The sequence below is a fragment of the Xiphias gladius genome, chromosome 16 (genome assembly GCF_016859285.1).
Source record: "Xiphias gladius isolate SHS-SW01 ecotype Sanya breed wild chromosome 16, ASM1685928v1, whole genome shotgun sequence".
NCBI classification, from domain to species: Eukaryota; Metazoa; Chordata; class Actinopteri; order Istiophoriformes; family Xiphiidae; genus Xiphias; species Xiphias gladius.
In genome coordinates this window covers 931,242-959,238 of record NC_053415.1, presented here as the reverse complement: position 1 = coordinate 959,238, position 27,997 = coordinate 931,242, and the positions used below count along the sequence as shown (strand labels likewise).

Below are 27,997 nucleotides of genomic sequence, written 5' to 3'. Positions count from 1 at the left end.
TTTAATGTTAGCTGCTGTGTTTATTTTTAAAAATTTGAGGAAAACAAAAATCCATCTACAAAGGCCATGTGGCAAAGCACACACACTCCATGTGTGTTACTGATACACACATTCAATGCAGATTCATCATTCAAAGCATCCAACATAAAAGGAAATAATAGCGCTCTTTTCAAAGTGTCTGTTCAGGTAGAGTTGAGTTGTTGAGTTACAGTTCCTGACTTCTCTTTCTTGGCCTTCTTATTGTTGTTCGCTTTCTGTTTCATTGTCCTCTTCAACTGCTGCTCCTGCACTCTCTGCTGCTTCTTCTGCAGGTATGCCGTCACATTGTCAAAACTTGTTTTGTACAGATGCTCAAAGCTGTTGTTGGTCCTTGTGGAGGCTGTTGTGTAAGAGAACAGCAGGAGAAAGATGGTCGGTGACAGGAACTACAGCTGCACACTTTTTAAATCACCTATGATAAGTAACCACATGGAAATATGAAATGGGAGAGGTGGGGACATAAACCAAAAATTAAAACTTCATAAACACAAGCCAGCTCCAAGTAAGCCAAGATTGAAGCAAGATACTGTATTATCATGCTTTATACCATGAGAACTTTTATTCTCATTTGGTTAAAATCTCTTTCTTAAGGTCCTTCAGAGAATATTAAAAAAAAAAACCCGACCTGAAATGCAGGGGTCTCCAACGTTTAAGAGTAGCTCGCCCAAAGGTTCAAAGAATATATAGTATGTACAAACCATGGATATATAGTACAAACATTAAGCACCACAACTTCACTCTGCTCCAAATGCAATCAAAATCAGATACACAGAGTTCCCACACCTCTCCGGCACCAAATGATTATTTGTTAAATTATGCACTAATGCTGCCCTGCGTTTTTGTTCGACATCACTGATGCAACCCTCCTCATGAATAAGTGTAAGTATCTTTATTCAAGGTCCCTCATTGGCCAAAACCAGAGAAGGCATGTTAACGTGTCAAGTTTGGTTGTGTTAACATGACCAAACTTGACCTGTTAAGACGCATTTTATATCGTCTAAACATGAAATCTGTATATCACAAGTATTTATAGAATAAAAGAAAAGTTGTCTTAAAGTAGTAGTAAATCAGACAAAAATCTTAAATTAACATACATTTAAACAGGACTAAGAGTCACAGCGGTGCTGTACGTCGCAATGACAATGCTAACACGCTAATGTTCAGCAGGTATAATGTTTTCTATGTTTACTGTCGTAGTTTAGCATGTTAGCATATTACCATTTGGTATTAGCACTCAACACAGTAGAGCTGAGGCTGATGGGAACATGATTAACCTTCTAGGTATTTGGTCATAAACCAAAGTATTGGACAAATTGAAAATTTGACCTGATGACAGCGCTAGGCAAAGTCAGAGGTATTAAAATTCATCCTAAGAGGAACATGAATATCTGGACCAAATTTCATGGAAATCCATTTGAGACATTTCACTTAAAACCACAAATATAAACCTCATGGTGATGCTAGAGGAAAAGTCAGACGATCACCTAAGTCACCTAAGTCATTAGGAGTCACCCCCTTCCATGAAATGTCTGTAAAACATTTGTCCTGAAGCTGTTGAAATAATTTACTCTTGACCAAAGTAATTGGCCGACTGACCGACATACACTGCCATCCCTAGAGCCACTAAACTGGCTAAAAAGTTTAGTGGCTCTAGGGATGGCAGATAAATAAGCTGCCCTGTGTGATGCTGTGTGATGCTGTTTGTTTTTTAATGCTAAACAGTTGCGGGTGCAGTGATTAAAGCCAGTCTGGTTCCACACCTCTGAATCCCTGCTCATATCTCAGATTTTATTAACCATTTCAAATAAACAAATAAGCGAACCTGAAAAAAGTGGACAATTTGTGTGTTATATTTAAGTATATGCAGGTTAGAGCCTTTATGAAATAATAACTGACACATAGAAATTGGCGTTTTTTCTTACTGACCATATGCAAACATTTGAGAACCATAATTTTCACAGTAAGAAATTTGGCCAATGATTAACAGTTTAATGTGCACATTTTTCAAAATGAATCACAAAAAATGTGTCTTCTCTGTTTCTATTGTTTTCCCAGCTGTCCCCTAAAACAAATGTATGTATCGAATCATGAATTTTGTACTGTACACTCCATTGAGACATAGCTGTAGATGAGGATGCATAGTTATCCACAGTGTCTGTTAGAGAGGTGGTAGGAGAACCACAGCAGGACTGACTCAGATACCCACCCACTGCTAAGTCTCTTAGTCAGCATACAGTGATCCAAATTGTTACACGCTGCATTAGTAAGATCAATTCAGAGGTTATGCTAATAAACCAGATAATAATGAGCCATAACCCTGCTGTATTTTGCCTGTGACAGCGCAAAAGATGTTTGGGGGATGGGCATGTGAGATCATGTGAGACAGCAGGTTATTTCTGTCTAGAGGGTGCCAGTGGGATGAGGATGAGCAAAGGAGGACACTGAAGATACACTGACAGGAGGCCAAAAGGCTGCATGAAGTGTGGAGGAGTACGTGTGCATGTGAGTGTGTGTGTGTGTGTGTGTGTGATGATGATGATGACTCACCTTCAAGGTTCTCCCAGTATGGCTTGAGGGCTTCAGACACTGTGTTCAGTTCAGGGCTCTCAGCATCACACTAGATGTAGCAGAAGAAGACAGGCCAGTGTAAGGTCAGGGAGAGCCAGTGCACACAGGATGGAATTATAATAACAAATATCTGAAATACTTGGCAACACCAGCAAGCCAGTCAGTACACCTTTGTGTCTCAGCCACTGCAGAGGGATTCAATACAAGTACAGACACAGCTCCTGAACGAGTAGTTTTCTTTAAAAAAAAATTACATTTTAATAACAGAAAATTCCAAGAGGTTGTGAAGTACCTATTGAAAACATAGAACGACCAACTCAGCAGCACTCTATCAGTCAGGCCTTTATGGTAGAGTGGCTAGACAGGAGCCACTGAGTAAAATGCATATGAGTGCCTGATTGGAGGTTGCCAAGCAGCATTTAAAGGACTCTGAGAGCATGAGGAAAAAGATTATCTGGTCTGATGAGACAAAATTGAACAATTGAACCCTTTGGGCAGAACTCCAAACACTATGTCTGTTGAACACCAGGCACTCCCCATCACCTGGCTAATACCATCTCAACTGTAAAGCAAAGTGGTGGCAACATCATGCTATGGGGCTGCTTCTTAGCTGCAGCGACAGGGAGATTGTCGGAATTGAGGGAAGGATCCAAACGCAGAGAGGTCCTTGAAGGAAACCTGCTCCAGAGTGCATGTGACCTGAGACTGGGGCGATGGTTCTCCTTTCAGCATGACATTGACCCGAATTATACAGCCGAGACAACGCCGGAGTGGCTTCAGGACAAGTCTCTGACTGTCCTTGGGTGGCCTAGCCAAAGCCCAGACGTAAACTTCATAGAACATCTGTGGAGAGACCCGAAAATGGCAGTTCACAGATGCTTCCTATCCAACTTGATGGCATTTGAGAGGATCTGCCAGGAAGAATGGGATAAACTGACCAAATCCAGGTGTGCAAAGTTTGTAGACTTACCCAAAAAGACCTGAAGCTGTAAATGCTGCCAAAAGGGCTTCTACAAAATACTGAATTAAGGGTCTAATTACTTCTGTAAATGAGAGAATTTCCAGTTTTTTGATTTTTAATAAATTTGCTAAAATTCCTAAGAACATGTTTTCTCTTTGTCATTAAGGTTTTTGGGGGCAGATTGATGGGCAAAAATGGTAATAAAACTCACAATTTCAGTACAAAAACTGGCTACAGTTACTCAGCCAATATGTAGATTTTGAACCACTTCAGTATCTTTTCAACAAATCCTCGTGTTTATGTATGAAAGCTACAATTAAAAGTAAAATAAAATCAATATCCAAATGTAAATAAATGTATCACACTGTACCTCCCAGGAGTCTTGTCTGTGTGTGTAGATTTGGAGTGGTGCATCATTGGAGTCCATTAGCACCCAGAGCCGTCCTTCTGGGTCGAAGGTCATGTCCAGGGGACAGTGCGGCAGGGAGAGCCTGCTGTGTGGTACAAGCCTCTCTTCACTCACCCGGTCCAGAGTGAAAAACTGAACTGTGGACACTCTGAGGACACACAAGAAAGATTAAATTGAACAGCTGATCACTGAGTGGATCCATCAGTGTTTTAGAGGCCAATTCTGAATGTGGAAGACTTGAGGGAAGTAATGACTTAAGTGATTGGCTAATTTGTGCTCCACTTTGCTTGTGGCCTACTCTAAGGGTCAGTTACATGTACAATATATACTGTACAACCTGGTGAACTCCACAGTGACCTTATGACTCTATACATCCAAAAATACATTTAATGATCGGAAGCAAAAATAGCTTCAAGCCAGCTGCGGTGTCACTGATAAACCAACGTCAACATGTTCACTCACTTCTGGAAGCAAAAAAACAAAACAAAACAAAAAACAAAAATCAATTTCTACGTGGTTGTTATGTTTTTATTTCCCCTTTGTTTTATTACTTTTTTGCTGTCATTCCATGATCACATTACTGTCTAGTACTTGTGTTCAGAGGTGAAAAGCAATCAAATAAATTTTTCTAAGTACTGGAATTTAGCTTGGTTTTAAATTTACATGACATAGCAATTATGTGAGACATGATTTTACTTCACTACATTTATCTGACTCCTGTATTTACTAGTTACATGGAAGATGATGATTTGATAAATGTATTAACAATGATGCACTTTTGTAGGTTAAACTACTCGGTTAGTGTATACACAAAATTTTGTCTTTTCCATATACTTGCAGAGTCCAATGACTGATTCAAACACAGCAAGTTACACTCACCTTTCACACTGCACAACAATGTGGCATCCATCAGGGGAGCTGGCGATCTGGCACACAGTTGGCTTCTGGCAAATAAGACAAAGACAAACAGAGAAAGTGGTTGGAGTCATCGTGGGTTTCTTGTTGTTCATTGTACAAAATAGGTCAGTTTTTTCTTCTTATAATTGGTAAAACTACCAACTTTGAAGGATTGCTTGAAACGATTATTTCTATAGAGGAAACTCACTGACAATAAGGTCTCATTAGCAGCACTGCCCTGTTTACAGAGTTTTAAGGGTCCCTCTAAATATCTCTAACTTGGTGCTTGAAAGAGGACAAACACTTAAAAGCTGCTGTTATCAATAATTCTATATTGCCAATAGATCAAATAACTATATACATGAAAGGGGTTGGTTCTAGTGACACATCCACAGATAAATATCTCCTGACTCTGCAGTTTCCCTCATCTCCGCTGAGCATTTTAGCATCTTTCAGCTCATTGTTTTGGTTTTATGACCCACAACTTTACTGTTTTAGGCTTTGTTTCCCAATAACAATTGGTCTTAGAAGTCAAGAGTGTTTTATATTAGTGTTTCTGCAAACACTCTTACATTTTTTACACAAATTTTCCAAAGCAGTGCGTAACAGCATGTGCATGCTATTAAGAGCTTCTTAACATCGGCTGCCTGAAGTGTGCTGCTAAAGATGATTTTGAGCACACTTTAAAGTAACTTTGCATATTTAACTGTCTGTAAGCCGTGTTATAAGTTAAAAATAGATATATCACAAAGTGTAAATGTCATAAATGACACAGATCAAAGACACTGGTAATGACTTACAACTTTTTTGATTTTCTGATTTTACCTCAGGTGGGGTCTGAGGTCATGCTTACCTGGACAGGATATTTTCAAAAAATAAAGGTCTTGAATACTTGTTTAAAACTAAGAATATACCTCTAAAAGTGCTTAGAGTCAGTCTGGAAATTGAGGGATCAGTTTCAAACAGTTTTGTGTTGCATGAGGGTCTATATCCTGTTCGAGAACATTCTTCCTTCTTAAAAAGTATACTGTTGTGGTGGAAACACTGAATAATTTGATCATATTTTCTCAGATTTTGGCCATCAATACAAACCTGTGTCAGACTGCACTGAAAATTCAAGTATACAATTTTGTCCCAATAGAACATGCCAAATATATGTCGAGAGAATATGCCATATGTATCATCATTCCTCTTCTCAATACTGATTGTAGCGTGATCCCTTCCTAAAGTTATTTGTGCAAAAATGCATTCTTTGACTAAAGCTAATGTTGTAGCTGTCTTCATGGACATAAATACAAAGAGAGAGAAGCGCAGAGTTACATTATGTGTGTGTGAACCCTTTTACTATCTCTCCACCACAGCTCAGCAAGTAAACACTGGCTCTGTGGATGTAAAAGTTGGTTGACTGGTCGAATGGTTGGTCCACCACTTCTAGATTCTAGTGAAATTTTGTATAGACATTCATTTTCCCCATGGGCTGTGTTGTAATGACTTTGGTGATCCTCTGACTTTTCACCGAGTACAAATTTTAAATGTCTAACTGCGCAGCTAAACGTCAGCAAGTAAGTATTGTCACTGTGAGCATGGTAGTTGGCTGACATTAGCAATTAGCTCAAAGCACCACTAAGACGAGTCTCACAGAGCACCTAGCATGGTAAATGGACTGCACTTATATAGCACTTTTCTATACTTATCAACCACTCAAAGCGCTTTACACTACATGCCACATTCACCCATTCACACACACATTCATACAGTGCTTTTTCTATACATACACACACACACTCATACACTGATGGTACATAGGGGTCAATTTTGGGTTCAGTATCTTGCCAAAGGACATTTCGACACCCGGACTGGATGTAGTATATACTATACTACATACTAATTGTCAAGATAATAGATCAAGATATGTAACCATTTTATACTAACAGGAACCTGCGACACTGGATGTCAATCAAACTGCAACTTTAGAATGCTACTGCCAGTTAAACTTTGCAAAAAGACATTAAAATGCTTTTTCCTAAGGTTTAATACTTATTTTTTGTTTTCCAAGATTCGGATTGACAGTATTTAGCATGCATTCTTTCTGCTTTGAGTATACTTCATCTTGTCACTTTTTTAGTGTGAACACACAGCATACTCCAAAACTGCTCAGAATTAGTGTGTAGGATGGAATCAGAATATAGTTTTAGTCTTGTTTCTGCATTCCTGGTATGGTATGCTGTTTGCAGTGTTGTCAGGCAAAACACGCTGTGGTTACCTTCTCTTTGTCAGTCTCAGAGCTCGGTGTCTCTTCAAGCTCTTTGAGGTCCAAGCTTTGCAGCCTACGGCCAGACTTATACTCCCATAGCTTCACGGTCCCATCCTGACAAACACAAACACACTTCAAATTACACTGAAACTCAACTGGACATTGTTGACGTAAAACACATCACCACGAGTGTGCAGCGCAAGAATGTCACCACAGACACCAAACTAAAAACTCTGGTATAATGCAAAATACTGAGACATTTACCTGGTGCTGATAGGCTTAATCAGCATTGCATGAACTCGTTTGGCAAGGGGTTGAATGTAACGTACATTCATTCACATGTAACGGTCCTGCACTCGAAATTTAAAGGTTTTGCCACCGAAGTAGTTTTCTTGCCGGGAGCAGTTGGTCGTGGTGGTGGAAATAGTCACTTGCCAAGAGCTTAAGCCATCGTTGCATTTACAAGACAAGAGGTCTGAATATGTGATTCACTATCACGAAGCAGTATTACGAGATGAGATGGGATGGGATGGGGATAGGTGCTTAGCATGTTAACTTCAGTAGAACAAAAGAAGTGATAGAAATAGAAGCAAAACAAGACTTGACATTGGTGTTGCTTTCTACGACTGGAGACAGCTCTTGGTGAGTAAAGGAATGAAGTTTGATGCAGAACTTGTGATATTTCTTCTTGACTGGTAAGTAAACAGCTGTTAATGCTAACATTAGCTATGTAGCGATAGCAAAAATGTACATATAGCACCTTTAGGTTACAAAGTAGCAGGTACACGTTCTTCTACAGCTGAGTTAGAAATCGAAGATGTTGGACTTGTGAACCATAAAAGTTCAGCTAAAAATAATCTAGCAGGTGGAAATTCTAATTTTACATCTTCATCAAAATGTCAATTGTCTATTGACTAAAATGAAGGACATAAAGCTCAGAATATTGATAAGTGGCCTGTGTGCATGTACATGTGTATGTTAAAGTAACTTACCCCTGATCCAGACAGCAGACAGTGGGAATGAGCTGATGGGAGCAGCAAGGCACTGACAAACCTGACACAAAGCAGGGGGGGAGGAGAAAAAAAACAGGAACAATAATGATAATGATGAAATTAAACTTTACTCCTCCTGGGAAACCTCAATGAGCATACACACAAAACAGTCAATGTTAGATCTGGTCTCTGCCAACAGAACAAGCACACTGCACTTTTAACTATATCCCCTGTACAGAGTGATGTCAAGTTGAAGCATTTTAGCCTGGTTGATGCTTTAACTCTCAGTAACAGAACTGAAGCCCTCCAGTTGTTCCCTTGATCCAATTCCTACTTCCCTTTTTTTAATTTCATTTTTAAATTCTGTATCTGAAGACACCCATGCCATAGTGTATCACTCCCTACAGCTTGGTGTCTTTCTCACTGCTTTAGTTAAACCTCTTTTTAAGGAGACGGAACATGCATATTATAACATTGTGCAATTGTAGATTAATTTCAAATTTCAAATCTCTGGAGAAACTACATTTTAATCAGCTAAATAGCTTTTTAAACTTAGACAAAACATTAAAAGACAAGATTAAGTGAGCAAATTGGCCTGTCTGGAACTGTTTTATAAGAAAATTTCCGTATCAATAGATGAGGCTGAGGTTACCTATGGTGTAACCCCAGGATCAATTTTAGGACAGTTACTTTTTAATTTGTATATGTTACCCCTGGGCAGTATCATCAGGAGGCACAGTATGTCTTTCCACAGCTATGCTGATGACACTCAGCTTTGCAATCCTGGTTGGAATTATTGGTATCCCTGAATATCTTCATAAACAAATGCAAATTATCCAAAATCCAATCAAAATATTTTAATAAAATGTCCAAGGTAATTGAACAAAATAAAAATAAAAACAAAACTTGCATTATAGCAAAATAATAATCAGATTTTGTGTTTGAATATCAAGAAATGTTTATTGTAGCCCTCTAGAAGCTTCTCGTACCTGTGTGCTGGTAGTGCCTGCCACTCTTCTAGTGCTATGTGATTAAGCTTTTCTGAGTTTTTTTTAAGTTTGCAGGAGTCCTTTTTGCAATAGCATTTCAGCTCTCCCCAAAGGTTTTCAAAAGGATTTAGGTCAGGACTCATTGCTAGCCAGTTTAAAACAGTTCATCTTTTCCCTTTCAACCATATTTTTGTGCTTCTGAATGTGTGCTTTGGGTCATTGTCCTGCTGAAAGAACCAAGACCTTCACCTCAAACCTAGTTTTCTGACACTGACACATTTTGCTCTAAAATGCCTTCGTAATCTTCTGATTTAATCATTCCTTTAATATGTTCAATGCCTACTGTAGCAGAGGCAGAAAAGCAGCCCCACAGCATGATAGAACCTCTACCATGTTTTATTGAACGTAGGGTGTCCGTTTCCTTATGGGCTTCATTTTGTCACCAATAAACAAACTGATGCATTGCATTCCCAAAGAGCTCTACTTTGGTTTCATCTGTCCATAGAACATTATTCCAGACAGACTGGTTTCATATCCCATCAATGCTCGTTAGAAACTTGACGGCTTCTCTCTCCGGTAGTTTTGTGCTTTCTTGTCTCTCTCCTCTCTCTTCCTGTCGCTTTCTTCAGGTATTTCTGCCCCTGGTGCTGCAGAGTCTGGATCTGTGACTGCCAACCACCTACTGCCCCCATGATCCTGCTCAACACGCACTGCTTCAATTATTATGATTATCATTACTATTATTATATTTAGTTTTATTAGTATTATTATTCACCCTATTATTATAATTATTAGTTTTATTAGTAGTTTCATTATTATTACATCTTTATGTGCTACTTGTATTGTGCTATGTTCTCTTTCCTTCTTCCTTGCAGCTCAATCAAGATAAAACAGAAGTACTGATCATTGGTTATAGGGCTCAGAGAGAAAAACTACACTGGGACTCACCCCAAGCCAAGAAGCAAGAGTCCTTGGAGTGATTTTAATTTCTAAGGTCATGTGCTGGGTGTCACAAAAACAGCATTCTATCATTTGAAGAACATTTCCAAAGTGAGACAAATGCATGCTTTTATAACTAGCAGGCTAAACTGCTGTAATGTTCTTCTTTCTGGTTCACCGAAGAATACAATAAATCAGCTACATTTGTGTAGTGCAGTACTATAGTACAACTGCTCATATATCCAGTGTTAAAACACTTTAGGGTGATTTTCCTATTTTAGGTTCAGTTACTCACTGTTGATGTCCCAGGCAGAAGGACTGGATGTTGTATGGACACCTGAGGTGGCTCACTCTGATCTTCTCATCACGGTCGGCTGTGATGATGTATTTGTCATCCGGTGACATGGTCTACAGGACAGCAGTAAGGGCAAGCATTCAGTCACCCAACTCAGGCAGACACACATTCTGAGAAAATTATACACTAAGTGTCCACAATGAGTCAGTCATTGATTACAGTCATTTATTTACATAGTCCCTCATTTTCAGAGGGTCAAAAGTAATAGGACAGTTGACTAACAATCAGTTTCATGGTCAGGTGTAGCCTGTTCCCATTATTTCATGACAAATTACGTAGATAAAAAGGTCTGCAGTTGATTCCGTGGGTTGAATTTGCATTTGGAAGCTGTTCATGGGAACTTTCAATATGTGGTACAAAGAGATGTTGATGCAAATGAAGGAGGTCATCATTAGGCTGAAAAACTCAATAAACCTATCAGACAGATAGCAGAAACTTCAGGGGTGACCTAATCAACAATTCTGTACATTCCTAAAAAGAAGGAATGCACTAGCGAGCTCAGCAACACCAAAAGCCCTGGAAGACCACAGAAGAAAACTAAAGTGGATGATCGCAGAATTCTTTCCCTGGTGAAAAAAACCCTTCACAACATCTAGCCAGGTCAAGAACACTCTCAAGGAGGTAGGTGTATCATTGTAAAAGTCTAGAATCAAGAGATGCCTTCATGAATACAGAGTGCAAACCACTGGTAACACTCAAGAACAGAAAGGCCAGATTAGACTTTGCCAGAAAACATTTAAAAGAGTATGGAACAGGAAAGGAACGGCTTATGATCCGAAGCATACCACATCATCTGTCAAACATGGTGGAGGCAGTGTAATGGTAAGGGCATGTATGGCTGCCAATTGAACTGGGTCATTGGTGTTTATGATGATGTGACTGCTGATAGGAGTAGAAGGATGAATTCTGAAGCGTATAGGGCTATACTATCCGCTCAGATTCAGCCAAATGCTGCAAAACTAAGATGGTGCTTCACAGTACAAATAGATAATGACCCAAAACATACTGCAAAAGCAACAAACAGCTTTTCAAAGAAATGGAATATTCTTCAATTACCGATCAGTTGCCTGACCTCAACCCAATTGAGCATGCTTTTCACTTACTGAAGACAAAACTGAAGGCAGAAAGAGCCACAGACAAGCAGCAACTGAAAGCGGTTGTAGTAAACTTGGCAAAGCATCTCAAGAGAAGAAACTCTGCATTTGGTGATGTCCTTGGGTTCCAGATTTCAGGCAGTCACTGACAGCAAAGGATTTTCACTTGAGTATTACAAATAATCCCTATATTTACAATTATGCTGGTTTCTCCAATTACTTTTAAGAGTACAGTGTATAAAAATGTAGTGTCATTGTTTGATTTAATAAATTTTGTGGTCTCCTAACTTCATATAGCATATACATGAAATATAGAACTTCAAAACGTACTTTCCAGTATTTTTTAACTCATTTCCGCTCAGGATAAAAAATGTAATAGTACGGTTACGTTATCAACAAACACAAAGTAAATCAAAAATCATCACCAAATACAACAAGCTAATCTTTGAGAACACATTCGCTGACTAAGGTGTAATGTTAGCATTAAAATAGTCCCAACTTTACATCCTGTAATTCACTGCTTATGCACTGTAAGGCTTTTTTTTAAACAAAAAAGGCAGGCAGGCAGCAGAATTCACTCTCTAATAAAATTAAATGATGAAGTTGTATGAAATATATTAGTGGATTGGAAGAAGCTGGGTCAATCACACTCTTCTTCCTCGTTATCATAGAATTTTTAACTCAACGCTCCTGCTCTCTCTCTCTCTGCTCCTTCTTGTGCACTAGATACTAAATATCACGTGAGCATGGGGCTTTTTCCGTACATATGCTGTGATGTCTATAGGAAGCTGTAAGGAACATCAATGTAGAAGTTACTCAAGTCTGAAGCCATAACTTTAACAGCTTGATGAAGCCAGCAAAGTTATGTATTCTATGTCTGAAAGGGCTTATAAGTGGACCTTGTGTTGAGATGTGTATGTAAAAAAAAATCAATGTGCTTATTTAACTTTAACTTTGGATCTTTAAACAATTGCACATATTGACACTTATTTTTATCAATTCTCAAGACTGCATTTCTCAATGTTTTGCCCAGTGTTTATGCAGCTTGGTGTTCCTTACTATAGCTAGCAACATGGACAGGTGGCCCATCTTGAGCTCGCCCTCCCTCTTCGGCTCCACCACTGAGAAGGAGTACACATCTCCTGATTTGTCAGCCACCAGCAGTTCATCTTCGGCCTTACTGAACACCATGGATGTGCACCTCCTCACCACCCACCTGAGTAACACAAAGATAGCTATTATTAACATATCTGACAGTGCACACCTTGCATCAATCAACGGTGCTGTGGCATGAAAAGGTTTGGGCACCCCTGGTCAAAATTTCTGTTACTGTGAATAGTTAAGCAAATAAAAGATGACCTGATTTCCAGAAGGCAAACAGTTACAAATGACACATTTCTTTAATATTTTGAGCAAGATAACTTTTATTTCCATCTTTTACAGTTTCAAAATAACAAAAAGGGAAAACGGCTTAAAACAAAAGTTTGGGCACCCTGCATGGTCAGTTCCTAGTAGCACCCTAGGTGCCAAGTATCATAGCTTATAAATGCTTTTTGTAGCAGCTAAGAGCCTTTCAGTTCTTGTTTGGGGGATTTTCGCCTATTATTCCTTGCAAAAGGCTTCTAGTTTTGTGAGATTCTTGGGCCGTCTTGCACGCACTGCTCTTTTGAGGTGTTCATGAAATTCCGCACCCTTTTTTTCTCCAAACATGGCTTTGTTCAATACAGCCAGAAAGCTTAATTTTAACCTCATCAGTCAACAGGACTTGTTTCAGGCTTGTTTAGATGCTCCTTTGCAAACTTCTGATGCTGAATTTTGTGGTAAGGATTCAGGATAGATTTTCTTCTGACGACTCTTCCATGAAGGTCATGTTTGTGAAGGTGTCACTGCACAGTAGGACAGTGCACCACCACTCCAGAGTCTGCTAAATCTTTCTGAAGGTCTTTTACAGTCAAACAGGGGTTTTGATATAGCCTTCAGCAATCCTACAGGCAGCTTTCTCTGAAAGTCTTCCAGACCTCAACTTGACCTCCACCGTTCTGGTTAACTGCCATTTATTAATTACATTAAGAACCGAGGAAACGGCTACCTGGAAACACTTTGATATCTACTAATAGCCTTCTCCTGCTTTCTGGGCATCAATTATTTTAATTTTCAGAGTAACAGGCAGCTGCTTAGAGAAGCCCATGGCTGCTGATTGTTGAGACAAGGTTTGGAGAGAAAGAGTATTTACAAAACTTTGAAATTTGCATCACTTGGCCTTTACAAACAATGATTGTGGACAAGCCATAGCCCTAACAAGCTCATTAAGGTTTGAGTCCTTAGTAAAACTTATCTGAGAGCTCAAAACTCCTGGGGACCCGAACTCTTGTGTGGTGCTCATTCCCTTTTTTTTCCCTCTGAACTTATAAAAAACAAAAATAATACACTAACCGTGCTTAAAATGTTGAAATTAATGTTTCATCTTTAATTTTATACCATTGGATGTCAGTTCATCTTATTTTCACATAACATTTCACAGTAACAGTTTGACAAGGGTTGCCCAAATTTTTTCATGTCACGTTACAGTACATTAAGCTGGTGTGACTGGAAGATAACGTTTTTAAATTGTACCTTATGCTGATACACTGCCATGAAGGCTCACAGTGAAACAGAACCAGTCTCTTGGTGTCATCGGTCACTGCCACCAGCTTTCCAGAGGGAGACACAGTGAAAGAAAGCACTTTGTCACCTCCTGTTTCTTCTGAGGCGTCGCCATCACTGAGGACAGAGGAGACAAGCTACAACTGTTTTACATATTCATATTCCAATCATATTCAGTTAATTTTTCCATGTTGTTAGATCTGTTTCCATTATCCTATTTTGGAGGCTAGAAAACAATGTATTTGTCTGAACTTTTTTGTTTTTTGTTTGGTTGTTTAAAACTTTTTTATGCTTTCTTTTCCTTTGCAAACAAACACTACTTACCTGACGACCAGGAATCATCTTTTTTTTTTAATTTACCTGTTGTTGTTATTCTTTGTATTCTTTGGCTTCTTCTCAGCAGTGCTGCAGTCAAAAACAAATGGTTCCCTGCAATAAAGTACAAGAGCTGATGTATTAAATTAAAGTTCCTGCCAGTTCAAGTACCCTTTACTTTTAACCATTCATCTAGGTTTGACATGTGCTCCGTTCAGTTTAACTTTCAAAAATGTATGAAAAAAAAAAACCAAAACACTTATGCCCATTAAGGTATCTCTCCCTCTTTTCTTCACTCACCAAAAGGTGAAAGAGACTATGAATATAGTTATTACTATGACTGTGCAGCTTTTTCATATACCAGTTCAATCTGAAATGCTGCTTACATTAGGTAAATTGAGGAACAATTTTGCTTCTTTTAAAAAAGGTAAAAATAAGAAAGAAGCTTACCGTACAGTTGTTATGGCCCAATTGTTGCAATAATATAATTTGGTTTGCTGTGAATTTCTTTTTTCTCAGAAGTACAGCTGAAGCAATTAGTCAACTAATTGATTATTCAATCAACTTAAAATTGATCAGCAATAATTTTGATTTTTTTTTTTTGGTCACTTAACATTCTAAGATTCCAGCTTTGCTGTGTTTTTCTATTTTATAATCACATAAAACTGAATATCTGTGTGTAAGCCGTTGGTCAGACAAAATGAGACATGTGAGAAATTATCTTGAGCTCAACGAGATTGTGATAGACATTTTGTCCATCACAATCTTTTGTGAGTTTGTGCATAGCAAAAGACATATCTGTCTTTTGATAGATTAAATGATCAAATAATTGATCCCAAAAAAAAAAAAAAAAAACTAAATTAAAATCAAAATCAAAAACAGCCCTAATGACAAGGAAATCTGAAAGCTTTCTCAGTGTTACAGAATAGATGTTCTCCATTGAAATCTAGTTTAGGTGGCAGGGTGCCCTCATATTGAAGTAGTTTTCATCAAGCAAATAACAGTTACCCAAAGAGAGGAGGGCTGGGTATTGAACCTCAAACCTTTTTTTGACACTCACTGAAATGTTTCTGTAGCACAGAGAATCTAAAAGGTGTCATGTACAAAAAAAGCTGTGATGGAATCAGATTCGTAATCTTGTCTACTTATTGTCCAATCAGAAAAGGGCTGAAACTGAAAGTTTATTTCTTTGTCTATTGATCTGCAGATTTTTTTTTTTTTTTTCAAATAATCATTTAATTGTATGTATGTAGGGGCAGCTGTGGCTCACCTTGTTAAAAAAATAGGGAAAAAGGCCCATCATAATTTTCCAGAGCCCAAAGTGACATCAAATGTCTTAAATCCGACTGGCAGTTCAAAACCCAAAGACATGAAATTTACAATATTAAAAATTAGAGAAAGCAACAAATCCTCACATTGGAGGAGATGAAACCACTTAGAAAATGCTTGGTGTTACGACTAAAATAGGAAATGGTTGGTTAGTTATCAAAATAGTCGCAGATTATTTCTCTGTTGATTGTCAAATAAATTAACTGACTAATCACTAGAGCTAAATCAGATAATTAATTATTTAAATCCTCATTTTGCGGATTTTAGGCGTTTGTATTTTACCTAGACAAAGTTCTTGTTCAGCTTCTTGTGTTTAGACAACATTTATAATGACTTCTGGCTTCTTTTGTAAAATGAAATTAAAGTATTGTGCTGGCATTAGTCCTGAAAAATTCAAACGATACCTAGCCAAACAGAGGGGTCATCCAATCTGTGACTCTAGCTTCCAAGACTGGAATAATATTGAAATTTAATCACAGTACTTTTGCAAAAGAAAGATCTCAGTATCAGAAAGATATCAAGATATTCTACCGTTTGCAACTAACAATGACCACATCAGTTTATAGATGAAGACAGCATCAAATATGAGATCATGATAATGATGGTATTGATGATGACGCTACGATAAAGGCCAAAGTGTGTCACGCAGATGCCACATCTTCTCACCATTTCCAGACATTTATACAATTTCCTAACTCATAAAAACCTGGAAATCAACGCTCTCACATGATCTCACAGCCTTCCAAACATCTGTAAGAACGCTGACGTTAGTAAAGGACTGACCGCTAGCTAACACTGCTATCCAGCAGATATAAAATAACCCATCTGCAAATAATTCATAAATTATGAAGGAAACTTATAAAATGATTCAAACCTGGTCTGTTTAGTGTGAACTGCGACTAGTGTCTTGTCGCAGGTGAAAATAAACCACTCTCCACAGAAACCGACAGCAGCCATGACTGTGTAACACGCGACCGTAGCCTACGCGAGAGGCATATTTTGTCGCGCGTAAATTACATCACCAAACACACCCCTCTTGAGAAAGTACAGAATGTTCACAAGAGCCGGTAATGGTCCCCTAGGTGGTAAGGAAAAGGTTGTTTCCGATATAAAATACACACGTTTAGCTCTCTGAGCAATAATATAAAAAGAAAATGTTTAAGTAGAGTAAATTATATCCACGTAACAACGTAAATCTTATCATATGAAAAGTTGGCAATATAATTAACGTACACTGCTCAGACATTCACAGTATATGTAACAAGACATATTCACATTCAGTACGGATAACATGGCAGAATATTATCCACGTACACGACAATCACAGACTGTAAAAAACAGAAAAAAATAATAACGTACAACACATGTGGGGCTTTTGGCAGGAAGGGGGCGGTAACTCACATTCATGTAATACATAAAAGGTGATCGACTCAGACTGGGCCATGTCCGTACAGCTGTGAGCTGATTCTGGACCACTGACAATCAGAAAAGGAGCATACAACAGCTTTATTTATCAAAAGGTAACAGTCAGCTTCAAATTTTATTGGATACTTACACTACTGGTTGCTTTTTATCTCAGTTAGACAAGGTTGGGGACTTTATCGCTGTTCTGTTCTCTTGTACGATGCTAATACTGCTCAATGTAGGTTAAAGATGTCGTCGTTATATATTTTCTTGATTCATCGTTGTGTATTTATTGAATGCCAAAACAGGCAGGCGGTACAGAAAGATGGCGGCTTCCCTACTGAGGATAGGACGAGTGGGCTGTGTCAAGGTAATACAATTTTAAGCGTTAACAACACACTTTCATTTTATGTCATTATCGGAAATACTTTGTCAGTAAAATGGTTTGGACTGGGTGTCAGTTGTTTGCCTGTGTCGTCTTCTCCTTTATCTAACCTCATGGCTGCAATGTTAACCAGAATGTGATTCGATCTGAGGCTATTACTGGACTCAGCTTCATGTTAAATTCTTTTAATGGATGGTTTTCATATGACAGGATGAATTGCTGACCTTACTGAATTATGAATATAAAAGCACAAATTTTAAGTGGTTATTACAGACTGTTAGCCAACTGCGTACCTCAGTTGAGCAGGCTTAACTCAGACATCCAGGCCTGCCAACTGAGGCTTCAACACTGAATGTGCCAAGGAATATGTCTTTCTGAGTACAGTGCGTGTTGTCAAGGGAGTTATAGCCTTTGCCAATATAGATGCAATGATTACATTTGAAATTGCCCATGCATTAAAATGGTACAGGACATGTTTACTTGGAAGTCTCTTTTGTGTTAAGACTGGATTAAAGTCATTTTGTTTTAACCTCTTACACCTCACTGACATACCAGGGAGACAGTCAAATACAAACTCATGCTGTAGAATCAGATATTATTCAAACCCACAGAACTTTGCTTTAAATTATAGCGGAGATCCCAATGTTTCAAAAGATAGAAAATTGGCATAATTTTGGTTACATAAAATGATGCACAATTATGCACTTGGCACATTTATAAATTAGCCATAAGAACACATATCTGAAGACTCATATACTGTAGCTTCGAGGAGGAGATGCAACAAGCAGATACAGAATGCATATGTTAATGTCAGACTGTGGAATAAAATGTTTTTTTCCTACCTTGAAGCTACCTAATGGGAAATAAAAGATGTAAACTAGATGGTATGATCCATAAAACCTCACCAATACATTATTATGTCAGTGACTTCACTGACAGCCCTGCAGGGGTAAGTCTTGTTCATGTGTAAGTTGGTAGTTAATATTTGATTAAGACATGTAGCTAGAACATTTGAACAGGGGTTTTTTAGGGGTATAATATTTTTATGGATCTTTATTCAGAGTTACAAACACAGACCCTAGCTGTTTTTCTGCATGTACTCTGTCATTCCAGATTTGTTTCATGTAATATCTAATAGCTCAAGTGGACTGCCATAGACAGACAAGGGTCTTGAAAGTTGACAGTGTCGACATATGGGAAGACCCAGGTATAGTTGCAATATTGACACATCATGTCCAAGGAGTGGGACAGTCAAAATATAGAGGCTGTTCAAAAAGATGGAAAAATCTTAATTAAATGTTAAGTTCACAGTCCATCTTGAACTATAAAGAAGTGTTTCAGTGCTCACTGTCACTCGAAGGCCATTTTTTTCATGACAACATGGGAAGAACTTACTTCATGAATTGACTAACGGGGGGTGTAATTGAAAAATCACATATTCCTCTTTCAATCCAATAAATTCTTTTATTAGAAGAGAGAAACACCTGGGGGCTGTTGCTCTGTCATTAGCTTTGCTGCAGGTTAAGGTTAAGGCTTGGTTCAAACCTGTGATGTCTGCAACCAATCAAATGGTTCCTTGAAACCCCACTGCTGTGTCCTCAGAAGCTGCTGTTTAAACTATGCCTGCGGTTTAGTCTAAACCCAGCTGCTGTCTCCTGTAGAAGTCACTTAAATTCTGATAGAGGTAATCATATCAGAGAATTAAGTTAAACCTACTGTAGTATTGGTCTAACTGAGGTTTAAGATAATACAATTCCATATAATGGCAGATTTCTGAGAGTTCAAATCCATCACCATGTGAGATGTTATGAAGGGTGTACTATGGGTCAAAGTAATGTAATACTGTAAATGGTGTCACATCTGGTTCAGTTCATTTTTGTCACTAGAAAGAGGGTTACGGACCATCGGATAAACTGAGGAGGTTAAAAGTCATGGATGGATTGTAAGATTGCGTAGACTAATATATTTTACAGATACAGGTATTGCAGGGGCAACGTTTTATATAATATGGCGTTTATTTGCCTTACAAGACTGATCATTTTTTTTTGGTTAATTCCCATCATTATCTGAGAATAATAAATACACAACATTCTGTAGCATTCCCCTGAATCACTTGTGTGGGCTAGACCTTATCCCGTATAAATCCAGGGTAGCTGCAGTTTAGTTGAACTTCTACTCGTTTTGCCACAGCAATCAAGCTTAACTTATTCACTTAGACATCTGCCTTTTAAACCACTGCAAGTTCAGGTTTAGGTGAACCTGCTTAAACCATTGCTTAGACAGTCATATGCCCAGTAGAAAAGCAGCATCTCCTTGATGTAGAAGTGAATGTTAAGTCAGCCCATGTTAAGTTGATTTAATGAATGCTGAGTTAACCTAGCATTTGGCCCAGTAATAATCACTGAGTGGTTTGTATTTATCAGTAATGTTATCAGTCCCACAGAATGAAATTAGACATTTTTACAGTGCTCAGTTACTGCTCCCTACGAAAATAGCTGTGTGTGTGCGTGTGTGTTTGTGTTTGTGCTTTATTTTTGTTTGTTTGTTGACAGTGTTTGCAGGCTGAGAGCTGGAGTACTCTGAGCAGAGCACCCGCAACTGTAGCCTTTAGCACAAAATCCGGGGGTTCCAGGAAATCGTTGAAAAAGAATTCAGGTAGGTTTCAGAGAGTTACTGCTACAGTCACAGTATGTGGCTGATTCTTTATCACTGTCCAATGACGTTCGCCCTGCATGAACTGTGGTAAAAGTGTCATTGATCTGGTTGAGGAAGAAAGTTACCTGCTATTGTAACATTACTGTATGTATATTCCATTTCTTGGGCTTGAGAAGCTCTTGGGTTACTTTGGCAGGATGTTTTGGGTCATTATCCATTTGTACTTTGAAGCATCGTCCTATCAGGGCTGTAATTCCTAAACAGTTTCTTTTGTTGTAGGAAGCTCGGGCTTTATTGGAACCTTGCATTTCTCAGTTGATGGTGCTGCTATCAGATTTTCAGGTGACTCACCTTGAGACACCTCCTGTTCTCCCGAGTCTTGAGCTGGAATACTTCTTCTGAGAAGCCATTGCTCCATAGTCGTACCATGTGATAGCAAGCAAAACTGGCTATAGCTGCTTGGTTTAGCACAATACTGTGGCACAAAAGCACCAAAATGAAAGTTTTATTTGTGTCCACTTATGTGCATGCACACATTGACTCTCACAAGCACACTCAATAATGTAAAAAATATTCCCCAGTCTAAAATACTATTTTATTTTTTTTCTCCACAACCAATTTGTGACCCTCTGGTTGAGAACCGCTGCCCTAGAGGGGGACATCCAGCTACGCTGACTCCATAGACACAAAGCAGAATTTTCACTGAGGTAAAAAAGAAGCCCAGAGCAGCAGCTAAAGGCTTAAAGGAATCATTGGAGCTGATTAATATCTCTGTACATGAGTCTACTATACACAAATCTTTGTGCATGGTTGCATGGAGCTTGATGCCCGTGGTAGGCAACCATGGAGGAAGCCAAAAAAAATTATCACTGTGCACCAGAAGATTGCCAAAGAGCAGATTGACTCTCCACAACACTACTGGGAAACCTTTGTGGATTAATGAAAACTAAGGTTGAATTGTTTGGCAAGAACATGCAGCACTACATACTGTATTGTGTAAGAAGGATACTGTATACCAACATGAAAACCTAATCCCAGCATTCAAGTACAGTGGAGGAACTTCATGATTCGGGGCTGCTTTGTTGCCTCTGGGCCTGGACAGTTGGCCATCACCTAATAATAGGAAATTATTTCCCAAGTTTATCAAGGTATCTTACAGGATAATGTCGGGGTGACTGTCTTCCAGCTGAAGCTTAGTAGAAATTGGGTGATGTAGCTGGACAATGATCCTAAACATTAAGTAAATCTACTACCGAATGACAAAGAAAGTCCACTAGTGACCCAGTCAGAGCCCAGACCTTAACCCAATAGAGATTCTGTGGAAAACCCTCAAGCGAGCCATTTACAGCAGACATCCTAAGAATATGACTGAGCTGAAGTAAATCTGTCGGAAGAATGGTCAAAAACTCCTCCTTCCTCCTGAAGGTCCAAGGGTTCAGGTATTTTTTACAACAGCACATAGAATGTTTAATCAGTGTGTTCAATCAACAAACGTTTGTAGGTTATTATCTTAAGCACATTGTGTTTGTCTATACTTGTGACTTTAAATGAAGATCATCACATTTTATGAGCAATTAATGCAGAAAACCAGGTCATTCCAAAAGGTTCTTGCCACTGTACCTGAAAATTAATTATAATTATTATCATGTGATGCACCACAGTTAATCATTTTCACATCTTGCTTTCCTTCCACAGGTTTTGAAAATTATTTCACTGACTAACTGCTCCATCAGCTGACAAGTGTTAATGCGTCCTTTTGATTATCCATTTATCTCAGTATAAAGCTGTTATGGTCAAAGTTACAATTGTCATACTTTTCTATCAAGTTTTCTCAAATTCTCTATAATACATTTCCTGTATGCCTTTGGGTAACCCATAGGCCTCTGATGTTTCTTTTTTAAATTTCTTTTTGGATTTTCCTATAAACTAGTACATGTATCAGATACCCACTGCCAGGATATTTTCTGTTGGGAAAATGTTGGGATTTTGTTAAATGTTGGTTTATAGGGGCCATTTTGTCATTCAACCATATAAATGTTTTTAAAAAAATAACGCATCTTGTCTGCTTACCCTCCTCCTTCGTCCTAGACAAAAACCAGGCTAAAACATACTTCGATATAGAGAAACTTGTCCAGCACAAACAATATCAGTTTCCCAAGAATGAAGTTTGTCCAGCAACAGCCGCAGCAGCAGCAGTTGCAGCTAAACCAGCCACAGAGCCCATGCCCTCTGGTGCTGCACCTGAGGCTTTAGCAACCACCTCTGCGGTAGAAGCTGCCGCCCCACTGGTTGAGGGCACTCCCACTGCTGAAGCTATATCCGACCCAGCTTCAGCAGCTGTAGCCACACCTGTTGCTGAAGCTGAAATCGTATCAGTGGTTGAGGCTGCCGCTAAAGCTGAAATCATATCAGTGGTTGAGGCTGCCGCTGAAGCTGTTGTTGAAGCTGTACCACTGGCTGAAGCTGTTGCAGAGGCTGCTGCATCTATAGCTGAAACTGCTGCTGCTATACCAGCTGAAGGTCCTGCTGAAGCCGCTGTCCCTGTCGCTGAAACTGCAGCTCCCATTGCAGAAGCTCCTGTTGGAGCTACTGCAGCCACAGAGGCTGCAGCTGAAGCCCCTACTATTGAAGCAGCACCAGCCCCTGAATCTGCTCTGGCAAAACCTCCTGTCGGAGTGGACCCTGAAGCCACAGCTGCAGAGGCTGCACCTGCTGCTGAAGTTCCTATCGAAGCCGCTCCTGAAGCCCCTGCAGCACCAGTTGTAGAGGCTGCCCCTGAAGTTGCCTCGGCCCTAGAGCCTGTCACTGGAGCTGCAACTGCCGAATCAGCCCCAGAGCCTGTGGCCGAAGATGCCCCTGTAGATGCGGCCCCAGAGCCTGTGGCCGAAGATGCCCCTGTAGATGCGGCCCCAGAGCCTGTGGCCGAAGATGCCCCTGTAGATGCGGCCCCAGAGCCTGTGGCCGAAGATGCCCCTGTAGAAGAGCCTGTGGCCGAAGATGCCCCTGTAGATGCGGCCCCAGAGCCTGTGGCCGAAGATGCCCCTACCAAAGTAGCCGCTGAGAAAACAGCTGAATTTTCTGACCCTGTAGAGAGCGCTGAGGAGCTGGTGAACCCTGCTCCAGGTGTAGCTGAACCTGCAAGAGAGGAACTGCAGACGGATGCCCCAGCTGAACCAGTTGAACCATCTGAGGGTACACACTACAACCTCCCCGTCCCCCATAATCCTTCTCTTTTCCTCTGTGGATCCTGCAGTCTACCAGCAGTCATTTTTATCACCATTTATACAAATATACAGTAGTTGTTTGTGATGAGTGTAAGGATAAATTTTAAAGATTCCTGACATCACAAACAAACTTTTTTGTTATTGCCTTGCACAGCTTGTTTCTCATAGTCCCTTAGTGGTACCTGATGCACTTTTAGCCAATAACCCTCAAACAATACCTTTCCTTCTTCATGTCATATTCACCAAGCACATACACCCCTGCCCCCCCACTGGGTCATCTTTCATGTAGCTATAGTTCAATTCACTGTCTGTGTTTGTGCTGCTTCAGCCATTTTACATATGATGCATGTGTTACCTGATCGCATTCTGCCTTGAGATTAGTGGCTTGCTTTATTTCTTTTTACTTTTTTTTTTTTCTTCTTCTTTTTTTCCCCCTCACTTCGTACTAACATCTGCCTCCTAACTGCACTCACTTCTTTTGTTTTCTACGTCACTGTGACATGTTCTTCCCACATTTTACTCATTGTGTTTTTTATTCTAGTCAAATTTACAGATCGTTTCTATGGTTTTAAGATCCACCGTTCCCAGTATTCTTAAGATGTTTAATTATGATAGTAAATATAATTTTCAGCACTACCAAATTCTCAGTTTTGTGTTGTTACTTAATGGAACTGTTTTGCTTGATTTTTGTATTGGTGTTAAACACTCAAGATAATGTTAAAGGTACTGTTTCCACTGGTGACAGTGTATGTTAATGTTGCAGCCGTCACCTTTTTTATCCTTTTTATTTTTACCTTAAACTTCTCTAACCCCTCCTACAGTTCTCACACTTATTTGGGAGTCACATGGTAAAACTAATATGTATTCATTCCCTACATGTTTGATCCAATTGTTGGGTGTATTTTGGTAATAGATAAAGCATAAATATAAACTTTCCTTTCCCTTTCATTCATGGTAGAAGCACTTGGTGAAACTGCAGTTTGGTTGCTGTGTTTGGAGTCAACATCGAAGATTTTGAATTGCTTCTTTGGACTTCACTGTTAAATGTTTTGAATGACTAGACTGTTGCTTATCTATATTTTATAACAATGTTGTCAATGTGTAGCCTAGCAAGACCTATCACAGCAACTTTTTAACCTGTCAACTGACCCGGCCTTTTACACATTCTTTTCTATCTCACCCCTGAGGCTGCCTACTGTCTTTCACTCCCAAGTGCTGTTTTGGGCATGAGAGTTACAGTTAAAACTAGATTTGTTCTAGCCAAATGGACAGATAATATCCACATGATCCTGGTTTAAGAGTATTTTTCTGTTAAGACAAATTAATTTTTTTTTTTTTCTCCTTGTGACTCTCAGCTCATATGGACCCCATTCAGAAGCTCTTCCTGGAATCCATACGCAATTACTCAGCAAAAAGCCAGTAAGTCACACTACCTGACCTTGGGTTTTTTTTTTTTTTTTAGCAGATTATCTACAAAATTTGACAGGGATTTTGCTCAGTTGTTAGCTTTACCGGGGTTTAGAAGAGGTTCAACTAGTCAAAATAAGCACAGGCAGCTAAATGGCAGCTAAAATGTATGATGAACTGTAAGGTTCACCCCAAACAAGTGATTCAGAAGCAGGTAGTTAATGCTGAATAGAACTGCTGAGGAAAGAATTCCTATGGGAAAAATATACAGCATGTATTTTAGTGTTTTTATAGTTGCTCTTTTGCTTATCACAATATAAACCTTATGAGTCTCTTCTGTTATTACATTACATTACATTTCAGTGGAAATTGGCCTCTGAATACACTGCTTAATTACTGTACTATTATACTGTGTTTTTACTGTATATTGTGTTATTAATCTGTAACTGACCTCTGCAGTTCGTCATGTAAAACATAACCCCCTCTGGCGTCAAAATAATCTGAGGCAGATGTGAAACTTGTAAATAAACAAATTACACAGTTTTAGATTAGTTTGACACTAATAACAGTGTTTCTTTCATAAGATCACATGCTGTGAAAGATTTTAACCCTATGTCATTTTATTAATTTCTAAACCTGTAGAAATCCCCCTACATTGAATTTTGTGGCCTTACACCTGCTTTTTAGACCATGGCTGTATCTGTAATCAGTCCTTCATTCACTGATTCTCTACTCCCTATATATCAGACACTCAGTTTACTCAGTAGTGAGCAGTAAATTGAGATATTGTACACTTGTAAATTATCATCATTTTGGCATCATCACCGACAGCAGTTGCATGTACTGTGGTACTCAGCCCCAAGCCTATTGGTTCCTTCTAAAGAAATTTTAATCTTTAAAAGTGTAGTTTCTTAGTTTTTATCAAACATTACTCAAACAAGAGGAAATAGTGCTCTTATTAAACCATTTTCTGCGGTGGATTAAACTTTGAGCACTATGTGTTTAAAGGGCTATATTTCGCACAATTTCTATATTGATGTGAACCTATTCAAATTAAAGCTGAGACTTGACCCTTTAATGTAGAGTCCATAATCTTATTTCAAATTGAATGTGCTGAAGAACAGAGCCTGAGGAACAAAATGTGTAACTGTCCAAATACTTACAGTCTGGACTGTATATCTGGTGCTCTAGTATTTGTCAGCAGGGCAGTGTATGGGAGAGGGAGTCAAATGAAGCATAATTCTGCAATTGCCTTATGTTTCTTCCATCAAAATTATTGAAAAAATCAGAAATTTGATTGATCTGATGATTCAACCAATGTCATGCCCATAAAATGCATTGAAACTGGGAGAAAATTAACTGATACTTTGCTGATATCTGATCTTTGTCCTCCTCCTGTAGGGCTACTGGGGGGCTTGTCGATGCAGATTCAGAGTACGAGAAGGCTTTGGCAGAGGAGATAGCAAAGCTTCAGAGACTCTATGGTGGTGGAGACCTTGCATCTTTCCCAGAGTTCAAATTCACAGGTGAGTCAAGTTAATCAACTATTAGTCAACTATTAAAACATGTCATTTCTTTCACAGCTGTTCTTTGTTGTTTGCAGTTTATTTCCTGCTGTGAACAACACCTGAACTAAGTTTTTATATACTGAAAGGTTACAGATGCAATTCCTATTTTCATGAACTAGATGGCAACCTATATTAATTTGCAAGATCCCTCTTTTTAAGTTACGTTTGCCATGTAACATGGCCTAAAGGCCCCCTTTACACTGCAATATTGGTCTGTCTGAGATAAAAGCTGCCATTCCTGAGAGAAACATGGTAAAATCTTTGGTTGTCAATATAAAATGGAAGTCCTAGATCATATTGTGAGATATGCCCACCAACAGCTGATTTAGAGCTTTGATGACCAATGACAACCTGAAATTTAGGAACAATGTGACTGTTGCAACAACCTACATCTACAAACAAACCAATCAGATGCATGATGCAAGGTGTTTCCCTAGTTAAATCAGCTCCATCTTGTCCTCTTCCTCCTCTTTTGTGTTTTTTTTGATGCATTGTAGAGTCAGCATTGTTGCCAAAGAACTTTTTTTTTTTTTTTTTTTCCCACATTTTCAAAAACATAAGCAGAGAGATGACGCAAACTCATGATGTGCCTCTGCTCTCATACGCTTTTTTTTTTTCTATTTACATCATAATGCCTAGGATCATCACCCATTCACTGCACAAATTGACCCAAATTGCATCCAAGATTTTATTAGACCCATCTCGCACAGTTTGATAAGCAGTAGGCTAACATCATTATTGTTGCACAATCTAAAAGCACCTTAAGGATGGCTAACTTGGTCTGTGTCTTAATTTGTCTAAAGAACCTCACACATACTGCAATTTATTGTTGATATTCATGTTCCACAGTGGTTGAATATTTTTAGTGACAGTCTGACCCCTCTCTTACTTTCCACCACCTTTAGGTCACAATTCCCTCTGCTAAACATGAAATATTAAGATCTGATGGGTAGATTGCCATGAGTTTAACTTTGTTTCCAGGGGTAGAACCCTTTTGATTTTATTCTTGTGCTGATTTTTTTTACTGATCTGTCACCTGTGTCAGCAACACTGTGTGGTCTTGTTCCATGGATGTTCTATTGATCAAGTTTCATAAAAAAAATATGAAGTCTGCCAAAAACTAGATGTAGGCTGAATATTCTGTGACATTAGGGACTACATAATCAAACATGTTAAAGGCTCTGTTTTTTGTTTTTTAGAACCCAAGTTGGATGAGGTTTCCCAGAAGTGAACATCAGCATTCTGCAAATAATCCTTTCTACTGTCCCCTTCTCCAGTATATCTCTGCTTCATAGTGGAACATTAAGTCTGCTTACTGTCAAAGTTTCAGCAAAACCCAGTGTCTTGCTTTTCATTTGAGAATAAAGCTGTTTCAGTAGATATATATTTTATGGAAATGGAAACTAAAGCATTAGATGTACATATTTCCCTGACAAAGTGAACTCAGAGCTGTGACATAAGGAATGTGTAGATTGATCCATGGCTGAGCTGAGTGTTAAGAAAAACAATAAATTCCAGTTCATGTTTGTTGTATGTACGCCTCTTCCTGTTAATGTCAGTGAAAATGGGA

The 27,997-nt window shown here is 38.9% G+C and overlaps 2 protein-coding genes across 6 annotated transcripts; one reads left to right on the top strand and one right to left on the bottom strand.

Moving 5' to 3' along the window:
* wdr4 (WD repeat domain 4) lies at positions 1–16,824 on the bottom strand. Its single transcript, XM_040147914.1, has 11 exons — positions 16,659–16,824; positions 14,501–14,569; positions 14,111–14,257; positions 12,557–12,713; positions 10,344–10,456; positions 8,121–8,181; positions 7,138–7,242; positions 4,857–4,921; positions 3,939–4,125; positions 2,587–2,656; positions 1–379 (listed from the first exon to the last, which is right to left on the bottom strand). Exons 1-11 carry the CDS (start codon positions 16,739–16,741, stop codon positions 183–185), a joined length of 1,254 nt encoding a protein of 417 aa, XP_040003848.1. The 5' UTR covers positions 16,742–16,824; the 3' UTR covers positions 1–182.
* Positions 16,811–27,960, top strand: si:ch211-140m22.7 (uncharacterized protein LOC570370 homolog). 5 transcript variants are annotated; one of them, XM_040147913.1, is made up of 10 exons: positions 16,813–16,869; positions 17,167–17,304; positions 17,497–17,558; positions 20,126–20,228; positions 22,317–23,078; positions 23,118–23,195; positions 23,226–23,420; positions 24,808–24,871; positions 26,261–26,385; positions 27,627–27,960. In XM_040147913.1, exons 3-10 carry the CDS (start codon positions 17,514–17,516, stop codon positions 27,656–27,658), a joined length of 1,404 nt encoding a protein of 467 aa, XP_040003847.1. In that variant the 5' UTR covers positions 16,813–16,869; positions 17,167–17,304; positions 17,497–17,513; the 3' UTR covers positions 27,659–27,960. The 5 variants fall into 5 exon arrangements, with proteins under 5 accessions (XP_040003844.1, XP_040003847.1, XP_040003846.1 ...); XM_040147910.1 differs by having other exon boundaries at positions 16,811–16,869; positions 17,206–17,304; positions 22,317–23,195; XM_040147912.1 differs by having other exon boundaries at positions 22,317–23,156.
* Positions 27,961–27,997: the final 37 nt, after the last annotated feature.